Raw genomic sequence first — 10,831 nt, forward strand, 5'->3', positions numbered from 1 at the left:
GTATAAAGTGACTGGGGTGACAATTAGCACATCAAATTCTGAGACCAATGGTTCTCAGCTGGAGAGCCCGCTCTGGGTAAATGCACTGCACCTCTTATATAGTGCTAGTTCTACTCTATTTGAGCACTCAAAGCACTTTATACAACTTGCCTTATTTACCCATTCACACAAGTACTTTCTTTGTAAGCTCTTTCTATCTAACATTCACACAGCAACTTGGGGTTAGTTTCTTTGGCATGCAGACTGAAGCAGACAGGGATTGGACCACCAGGGATTGGACCCGCTCTGTCTCCTGAGCTACAGCCTCCCCAGAGGAGTTCAAGTATCTTGGGCTCTTGTTTACAGGCGAAGAAATAAAAGAGTGGGAAGTGGACTGAAAAACAGGTGTAGCATCTGCAATGTTGTAGATGCCTATTGCCTGTTGTGGTGAAGCATGTGAGTGCAGAGTGCAATAACATTCTTACCCTGCCCCATGGACACAAATTATGGACGGTGTCAAAAAGAATGAGATCATAGATTTAAGTGGGAAATTAGCTTTCCCTGAAGGGTGTCTGGGATCTCCCTTAGAGATGTGGTGAAGTGTTCAGTCATTTGTGAGGGACTCAGAGTACAGCTACTACTAATCCACAATAAAAGAAGGATGATGACCTTGGGGGAGACCCCTGACATACTGGTGGCTTGGACTGTGTCTGCCACATATGTGCAGCCACATATAAAATATAGCATATATCGCATTTTACATCATAAATTCAGAATGAGAAAATTTTGAGGTATGGTTTTTACAATTGAGGTTTATGGTTTTGTGTATTTTAGTGCATATTTATTCGTGACTTAGTGACCGTTGTGTATAATTTTGGTCAGGTAAGCTTGTTTTAAATGTCCTATAGAAATAAGTACAGAAGTACTTGAGTTGACTTTATTTTGACTTCAACAACCAGACGAGATCACTTGAAAATGATTCAGGCAAACTGGGTGAACATTTTATTTTGGTTGGATGAGTAGAAATTAGTAGACATGATATTACTTCCATGCACCTATCAGAGTTTAGCAACGTTTAAAGCTTAAGTTATTGCAGAGATGGTTATGGGTTTACAACGTGAGTTCTAAATTACTAAAGGCATTGAAACCTCTTGAATGTTGAATGCTTACATGAAGAACATCACAATCAATATCCTTCCCGAGAATTGTCTAAGGAGCTTGGAAAGAAAATTCCTGAGAATTAACAAACTAAATTCTCAATACCAATTCCCATCCTAATATTTTTAATTAATTCTTTGTGTATATAATCAAAACCATAATTTGAAATTCTGTTTGTAAATGTTTATTCATAGGTGTCTTTTCTGTCTGTTTATGCTTTTTGGATTTAACGGATGATTTTCCTCTTCTAAAAACCATACAAAAAATGTTTCCAGGACTCTCCTCTGAAAGCTGTGCAGATGTTATGGGTGAACCTCATCATGGACACATTCGCTTCGCTGGCCCTTGCCACGGAGCCACCGACTGAGGCACTGCTGCTCAGGAACCCATACGGCCGCAAGAAGCCGCTCATCTCCCGCACCATGATGAAGAACATTCTGGGACATGGCGTCTACCAGCTGACCATAATCTTCACCCTACTCTTTGCTGGTCAGTGAACACATCACACAAGACCAGTTTTACCCTTCTTTGTTAGGGTGGCCATATTAGGAGATTTTATAGTACATGGCCCCGTCCATAATTCTGGCTGGGTTGTAGGGTATGAAATACTTATTTCACTTAATGACATGCACATTAATTTATAACTTAAGGTGCCTGCAGCAATAGTGGTGACACAGCGTAAGTCAAATCAGGACCAATCAAAATGGGAAAGATACAGATACAGGTGTAAATACACCCAAGTTCTCCTGAGGAAGCAGTTTGATCCAGATTGTTTGGGTACATATGACCATATTCTTTTAACAATGTACAAAGGTGATCTGGGCACTTTATTACTGCACAAGCAATAATAAAGTGCAGTAAGATGAATGACTTGGTTTAATTTTGGGTCAGGTTGCGGGTCTGGTAATAATAACTGGATTATTAGTTCCATAACCCGACTGTAGTTGGTGGGTTGGTAGGTGCGGAAGGATATAACAGGACAGCTTTTTGCTAATGGAAGTAGTGCATTAATAATGCATGTTTATTTGCATACAGAACATGAATGTCAGCTTCAGTTCCAAATGTGAAGATACCTTCCAATGCCAGGTGTGAACTGACACACTTAGGGCTCTCCATGTGTAATCAGATCAGCCAAGATGAATGTTGATGCTGAGTGTTTATCACAGCACTCCCTTCACTCACACATCTTTGTACTATATTTTACATTACGTCCATATGTGTAATAATCTTATGTCTTTTTGCTTGCAGTTTGTTGTCCTTGTAAACAAACTTTACGAAAGCTGATTCTTAGAGGGATTTTAATAGGTTTTGTGTGGCAAATGTCACTAAAGTATTGCTTGAAAATATCTTAGTATTTACTTATTTTTTTTAAAAATTAACATTTTTGAAAAATATACAGACTTCATGTTCAGTGACCTTTGATCCTCCTTACAGGTGAGACGCTGTTTGACATCGACAGTGGCAGGAATGCCCCGCTTCACGCCCCGCCCTCTGAGCACTATACCATCGTGTTCAATACTTTTGTCCTCATGCAGATCTTCAATGAGTTTAATGCCCGCAAGATCCATGGAGAGAGAAACGTTTTTGAGGGTGTCTTCAGAAACCCCATCTTCTGCTCCATCATCTTCGGAACCTTCGTCTCACAGGTAACCCTGGAAAAAAGAAGTTGTCAGCCTGTTCAGACTCGATGGAATTAAAAGAATTTTCATATAATGTTGTTGCTCTGTCCTCTTGTAGTTCATAATTGTACAGTTTGGAGGTAAACCTTTTAGCTGTGTGGACCTAACCCTTGAGCAATGGCTTTGGTGCATCTTCTTGGGCCTCGGCAGTCTGCTGTGGGGACAGGTAAGATACTGTTTTTGCTAAAATGAAATTTTTTTAAATTGATTGCTGTTACGATTATTTAAAAAGAAAGTACACTTTTTTATTTCTAAGGTTTTTTGTATCAGGACATTGTCATGGTCCTGGGTCATTTGACCCAGCGTTTTGAGTTTTCCTGTGTTTTTGTTATTTTGTATTATGATCTATGTATAAGTCTGCTTATACATACATAGTCTATACATAGTCTGCTAGTCTTAAGTTTATTTCCATAGTGCTTGGTTATCCTGTTTTGATTTTTTTATGGTCCTAGTTTAGTTCCTTGATTATTTAATATTTTTCCCTTGTGTCGTTGCCCTCTGTGTCTCCCTCTGTGCATTTGTGTTTATGTGTTTGTATGAGTTCTTGTGCCTTGTTTCCCCTCCTTGTGTTTTATTCCATAATTTTTATCCATCCTCCACTCCTGTGTCATGTTCCCCAGTTTCCTGTTTTATTGTGAAGGTCTCGTGTTCCCATGTTCAGCGTATTTTATTTTGCTTCCCCTGTGGCGTCATGTTCATTTGTAGCAGCTGTGTTCCTCGCGGGTCCTCACTTCCTCCGTTATCCTTCTATGTATTTATCTCAGCATCTCGCTCGGTCCTGTGTTGCGATCTCCCTCATGGTTGTGTGTCTCTCCTTTCTCCCAGTTTAGTTTTTGTATTGCTGGCAATAAAGCTGTGTTTTTTTAGTTTTTTTTTAAATTTACTCTTTTTCTCCGTGTATCTGCATAATCTGTAATCTGGTCCTCAGTTGGTTTAAAAAATTATTTAAATACAAATACAAACTTGACGAAGAACAGCGATACATGACATATTACACTGTATCATGATTAAACTAAGCCAGAACACAGAAGCACTGTATGAAGTTTACCCTTATTGCTTTCATAGAAATTGACAAAGTAAGTAGGAGCCAAGTGCTGCGAATCAATTCCTTCTTCTTCTTTTGGCTGGTCCCAAAGAAGACCAGCCACAGCAGATCGCTTTATGCCTCTCATTTTATTCCTAGTATCCTTTTCTGATACATCAACCCAGTGGATGTCCTCTTTCACTACATCCATGAATCTTCTCAGTGTTGTTAGCTAATAGCTCCATATTCATGGTAAATGGTAAATGGACTGGTTCTTATATAGCACTTTTCTACTCTTCTGAGCACTCAAAGCACTTTACACAACTTGTGCATTCACCCATTCACACCCATTCGCACCAGCACATTTTCTAACTAACATTCATACTCCGATGGATGCATCGGAGAGCAATCTGGGGTTAGTATCTTGCCCAAGGATAGTTGGCATGCAGTCTAGGGGAAGCCAGGAATCGAACCACCAACCTTCCGATCAGTAGATGACCCGCTCTACCACCTGAGCTACAGCCATTCAGTTTCCTTTGTCCAGTATATCCACTATCCCTCCTCTGCTCAAACGATCTGAGACTTGCGAGATGGTTTAGAAATGGTTTAAACATTCCAACAGTAACTAAAGCTTCCAACAGACCTTAAAGAAATAACCACTATGACTTCATGCCTAAGACATCTGCATAATGTGTCGAAGAACTATCAACTGAAACTAAAGTACGGTGAATCAATCAGGCAAGTCATTAGGAACTCTTTGTCTTTTACAATGGGAGTGGTGTTAAAAAGAAATAAAGTTAAAAGAACAACTCACATTCAAAAAGACTCACACTCACTGGTAAACATTGCCCGCCTCAGTGTGATGGGCATAATTTTACCTGAGCCTACATTATGTTAACAGAAATAAAAAAAACAGACTAGTAAATGCATCAATAATAGACCACAAAAGTAGGATGCTCAATACCACAATACTTGAATAAATAAGATAAATAAGAGAATGGATGGATGAATGAAGAAATAATGACCTCTTTGCAGATAATCATCATGAGACAATGGTTGCATTAAATCTTCATATTGAGGTGTCCAGGATGCGCTGCTGCTATCTTTGACAGGTGCAATATTTTTTTTCATTTTGTCAGTTGGTGTCAAGTGTCCCGACAAAGTGGCTGAAGTTTCTGAAGACAGCAGGTCATGCCACACTGCAGGAAGAGATCCCTGATGGGTCCGATGAGGGTAATGATGTGGTTGACCACGGAGACCTCGAGCTAAGCAATGGCCACATCCTGTGGTGCCGCGGCCTGAGCCGCATCCAGACACAGGTACGATTTCAAGCTTAAAGATACATTTGTGTCTCATGTGTTTTGCCAGATATCTTTTGTATAATTATCTGGTTAAAAATTCCTGAGGAGATTTAAATTTCAACTGGTTGTTGAACCACTGTTACCATCAGAAATCGTGATGTCATCAATTTGTGAAGTTTAAACTACAGAGTAAATCTGTCAGACAGGAAATAAAGTGATTGAATGATGTAGGACCTTATGTTTGGGCTTATTTTGATCAACAGTCAGAATCTATGTGGTTGAATGTCCTGTAAATCAGCGGTCCCCAACCCCCGGGCCACGGACCGGAACTGGTACGTGAGTCGTTTGGTACCGGGCCGCGAGAGTTGAGGATCGGGTGTGAAATGTATGGTTTTCAGGGTTTTTATTGGTTATTTTGTTATCGTTTTTATCGTTAACTCAGTTTTCCTGGGTCTTTTCACGTGTGTTATGAATAAATCTTATTTTTTTCGGTACCGGTACTAGTTTTAATTTGTTGTATTTATCCGCGACACCTTAAAGGCCGGTCCATGAAAATATTGTCAGGCATAAACCGGTCTGTGGCACAAAACAGGTTGGGGACTGCTGCTGTAAATGATCTACCTGAGTTGACTCACTTTCTCTGATCTCCCAGATCCGTGTGGTGAAGGCCTTCAGGGACAGTGTGTCTCCCTATGAAGGTCTGGAGACACCTGAATCTCGCAGTTCCATTCACAACTTCATGAATCATCCCGAGTTCCGTATTGAAGACTCAGAACCTCAGATCCCCCTCATCGATGAAAATGAGAGTGAAGATGATCCCCCTACCAAACGAAACTCTATTTTCATCCCACCGCCACTTACTGGATTGTCCAGCCAGCCGCCTCTCCCCTTCACCCCCAACGAGAACAACAACGCCTTGGACCGTGTCATCCCGTTACATAAGGACATCTCCAGGTCTGCACTGGTCCCTCCCAACTCAGCAGGACTACCACCCTGTCCAGGAAGCCCCTTGCACAGTCTGGAAACCTCACTCTGAAGCCCCTCCCCCTTACCTGAACACTTCCTGTTACTAAAGTATGTTCGTACTGTGTTTTTTATGGTCAGAATTCTGGTTCTTCTGGGAGCCATGGAAGGGAAAAAATTAAAAAGAGACTCACCAAATTGTTCCAACCAAGAGTTCATCTGCAGAAATGTTTCCAGATGTGCTTTTGTTCTGTGACAGCGACTCACACAGACTGTTTCCTTTTTTAATAGAAATGAACTTCTTGTTACTTAGGAGAATGTTGTTTGTGCAGGGAACAATGAGTAATCAGTTCTGATTGTGTACATATTCTGTTAATGTAGTTTTAAATGTGGGATGTTACAGTTTTTCAGCAGACCAGCTGATGGGAGCCGGTAGTGATGGTTCATGTTAGTTTTTTGTTAAGGATCTGTCACTGAAATGTTTAGTATTTTGTGTTGTAGAGAGAAAGTTTTGAGGGAGGTGTTTAATGTTGAATTTTATTTTAGTGTGGTTTTAGATTGAAAAAGTTACAAAAAAAGTTATTAAAAGTTTCAAAAAATAGACTTTGAGAGCTGGATAACTTTGGTAAAGCATTACATCAGACAAAAGAAGAGCTGTAGCAGTTATCAAAAGTCTTTTCAAATATTTTCACAATGAATTCACTGGATTATAGAGCCTTCCAGTCTCAGGCTTTACTTCACACACATTTCCTAAGATACGCCGTCAGACAGTATGTGACAGCACAGCACTGAGATGTCGTCATCATTCTTCATCTATGTGTCAAAAATTTAACAAAGAAAAAGTGGGATTAAAAAAAAGGTAATGCTACTGAAATATGTATGTTTTGTTTTGTTGTTTTGTTTTTTGCAAAAAGACGATTCTTTACAATATTTTAGAAAAAATACAAACATGTAAATAAGGTTACAAAAATGTAATATTTCAAGGATAACATTACAATTGCAAAAAATAAAAATGGGGGAAATTTGACAAACAAAACAAACAAATAAAACATGTTCAGTGTAAAAATAAAGCTCATATTTTCATCTTGCCATATTTCACTCTATCCTACAGCATGTCTGTGAAGGTTCTCAGTCATCCAGGTCATCGGACCACAGTGCACCTTCCCTTATCAGCTGGTAATATAGTGATGTTGTGGTCTTTGCTCAGGGAAGCAACTTACAACATTTCAAAACACCTTTCTACCATCCTTGCACCTCTTGTGGTGAACACCCCACATCACATCAAGAACTCCACGACTTCAACGACAAGGTCCAGAAACTTACCCTGGATCCAGATGAAACCATGGTGTCCTTTGATGTAGTCTCTCTCTTCACTTGCATACCCACCACGGAGGCCGTGGAGACTGTCAGAAAACGACTACAAGAAGACAGCTTCTTGGAAGACAGGACCAACTTCACACCCGATCAGATTTGCACACTGTTAGACCTCTGCCTCACCACAACATACTTCAAATACAATGAAGGCTTCTACAGACAAAAACGTGGCTGTGCCATGGGCTCCCCCGTGTCACCTATTGTAGCCAACCTTTACATGGAAGAAGTGGAGAGAAAGGCTCTTGGCTCTTTTAAAGGGAGAGTATCCAGACGACTCCTGGGTCAAAATCAAAACACAAGAAGTGGAATCCTTCACTGCGCAAATTAACGCCGTGGATAAAAACATCAAGTTCACCAGGTAAGACACAAAGGACGACTGTTTGCCTTTCCTGGACTGCGCCGTGCGCATTGAAGAGAATGGCAACCTCAACATTGAAGTTTATCGGAAGCCCACACACATGGACCAGTACCTCCTCTTTGACTCCCATCACCATCTGGAACACAAACTTGGAGTATTTAGGACCCTACACCACCGGGCAGAACATGTTCCCTCTAAACCTGAAGGGAAAAAGAAGGAACACACACATGTAAAGGAAGCACTCAAAACATGCGGTTATCCTAACTGGGCGTTCATAAAGTCAGCAAAGAGGCACAGAAAAGAAGATCAGACAACAACGAGGGAGGATAAGAAGGACAGACGCAACAACATTGTCATCCCCTATGTAGCCGGTGTATCAGAGAAACTCAGGAGAGTTTTCTCCAAACACGACATTCCAGTGTACTTCAGACCCAGCAACACACTCAGACAGAAACTGGTTCATCTCAAAGACAAAACCCAAAAACACAAACTTAACAACGTGGTGTATGCTGTACAGTGCAGCGAGGAATGCCCAGACCTCTACATTGGAGAGACCAAACAGCCACTTCACAAACGTATGGCACAACACAGAAGAGCCACCTCCACAGGACAAGACTCAGCAGTTCATCTGCATCTAAAAGATAAAGGACACTCTTTTGAGGATGGCAATGTTCACATTTTGGACAGAGAGGACAGATGGTTTGAAAGAGGAGTGAAAGAAGCCATTTACATCCACTGTGAGCGACCATCTTTGAACAGAGGCGGTGGTTTATGACACCAACTGTCTGCCATCTATAATCCAGTTTTGAGTTCCCTTCCCAGATGCCTTAACGACCACTCACATCCTGGGCCATCTGACCTCAGGAAATCATATGATAGGGTGGGGCCAGGTTTCACAATGAGCTCACCCGAAACTCTGGCTGATTGGGACCCACACCCGTTTTCACACCTTGGCTCAGGCGATTAGAGGATCATCAGGGGGTCCTTTTGTCCCTCTGTGGGGGGTTACTCCCACTAGGTTTAAATCTGGGACTCTCCACCATTTGACCTTAGAACTGAAGAAGCTTCTCGGATGAGAAGCTCAAGCAACTTAAACAAGTCCAGATGCTTTTCTTTCCAAGCTCCTTAGACTATCCTATAGCATGTGGCTCCGTTACACTGAGCATGTTCTCCTTCAGTACAACCAGAAATCTTCTCTGTCGCCTCTGTGGTTCAATATATCCATTATCCCACCTCTGCACATATCCAAACCATCTCAGTCTCGCCTCTGACTCCAAATCACTCAGCCTGAGCTGTCCATCAGATATACTATGACCCCTGACACTTGTCTCCACCCACTCCACTCCGACTGGATTCTCTTTCATCTTTTGCAATGCTCTTTCTTCACTAGGAGGCATAGTCCTGCTCAGAGATTGTCAGTTCTTTCCCATAGCTGTAATGAATGCTTGATCAGCTTGAACCCTCTGTGCAGCTCTGCAAATCAGCAGTACGCTTCTTCATTCCTCAGGCATCCTCACTCTCTCCCTAACCTTAATTTTGTTGAAAACTTCCACCGCTCTCTGCCCCCAGACATGTCCATACATCCATAGCCTGGATGAATGTGAATGGACCAACCGCTTTTCCACTTCATCCTCTGAGCTGCTCTCTCTTCTGACTTAAAGATTCACTGCACTTCCTCTCGGTTATCCATTGTTTTCTCTATTCTATTCATCTGCTCCTCAAAGTACTATTTCCATCTTCTCAACACACGCACTTCACTTTATTCATTTCCATCTCTATTCTTAATCACGGGTGCTGCACATCCTCTCCAGTGCAATCTCTCTGCCAAGCCAGTCGATCTCTGTAACCTTGTCTTCAACTCCCCCAACACTATTAACATTCATATTCAAGATTACTCCAACTCCATTTCACTTCCTATCTACACCATGGTACACCAGTCTGATTCCATGAAATTGTCCTTCTTTACGAGCCCTATATTTGATTTGGCCAACATCTTACATCAGATCCTCTTGCTGGTGCAACCCTTTTCTTTTACCCTGGCTTGGGATGAGCACTAAGAGTCCCCTCATTCAACTTTATTGTATAGAACATAGAACAGGAAATTATAACACATTTCACCAAAGAGTTAAAGAAATCTCTTTGTCATGGACATAGAAGGTTGTCCCAGAGTGATCCCTGTGAGACACCTGGTGGGCAAATACAGACTTGACAAAAAGAAAAAAACAGTCAAAGAGGTTAACCTGTTAAACTCCAAGAGTCAATTCTGAGGTTCCTGCTCAAAAATAACATGCCCAAAATTAATACAGTATTTCTCTGCATGATGTCATGTCTCATGATGTGGGAGGTCAGTGCCACAGGCCTGTAATCCAGAGGACCTGGCGTCTTTGGTACAGGGACGAGGCATGATGTCTTCCACAGCACTGCAACCCTCTGCAGACTCGGACTCAACATGAACAGTTTATGAAAGACTCCACAAAGCTGGGGCCACAGGCCTTGAGGAAGCGGGGACTCGCCCCTTCTGGTCCAGCAGACTTGCCTGAGTGGAGTCTCCTCATTTGCATCTGAACCTGGTCATGAGTGAAAGTGATAGGTGGGGGAAGGGTGTCAGAGGCAACAGTGCTATGTGGAGAGAAAGGGAGACACAGTGGTGTGGCTCTCTCTCCCTATATATATGGATCGATGGATCGATCGATAGATAGATAGATAGATAGATAGATAGATAGATAGATAGATAGATAGATAGATAGATAGATAGATAGATAGATAGATAGATAGATAGATAGATATTAAAAAAGGCACGTGATTTTGAAAGGGGTCACCTGGCTAAATACAGCTGTAGGTGGAACTGTCCAAATTAAGATCAGGATATGGTGTCACTCATGGGGCATTGGTATCAGTGACAAAAGAGACAGATAGAAAATAGACAATCATGGAATTTCATTCCCATTCACTATGGCATTTAACTGCCATTCACACTGCTACTAATAATGAGGAT

The 10,831-nt window shown here is 41.5% G+C and overlaps 1 protein-coding gene across 1 annotated transcript in view; it reads left to right on the forward strand.

Moving 5' to 3' along the window:
• LOC120730276 (plasma membrane calcium-transporting ATPase 1-like) overlaps window positions 1–6,705 on the forward strand; it is a 31,361-nt gene extending 24,656 nt beyond the window's left edge. The window contains exons 17-21 of the mRNA XM_040026560.1: window positions 1,413–1,626; window positions 2,572–2,783; window positions 2,875–2,982; window positions 4,980–5,159; window positions 5,794–6,705. Coding sequence (XP_039882494.1) covers window positions 1,413–1,626; window positions 2,572–2,783; window positions 2,875–2,982; window positions 4,980–5,159; window positions 5,794–6,177 — 1,098 coding nt within the window. The 3' untranslated portion in view covers window positions 6,178–6,705. The remainder of the gene's footprint in view (window positions 1–1,412; window positions 1,627–2,571; window positions 2,784–2,874; window positions 2,983–4,979; window positions 5,160–5,793) is intronic.
• Window positions 6,706–10,831: the final 4,126 nt, after the last annotated feature.

Source organism: Simochromis diagramma, unplaced genomic scaffold (genome assembly GCF_900408965.1).
Source record: "Simochromis diagramma unplaced genomic scaffold, fSimDia1.1 OVJJ01000293.1, whole genome shotgun sequence".
Lineage (NCBI taxonomy): Eukaryota > Metazoa > Chordata > Actinopteri > Cichliformes > Cichlidae > Simochromis > Simochromis diagramma.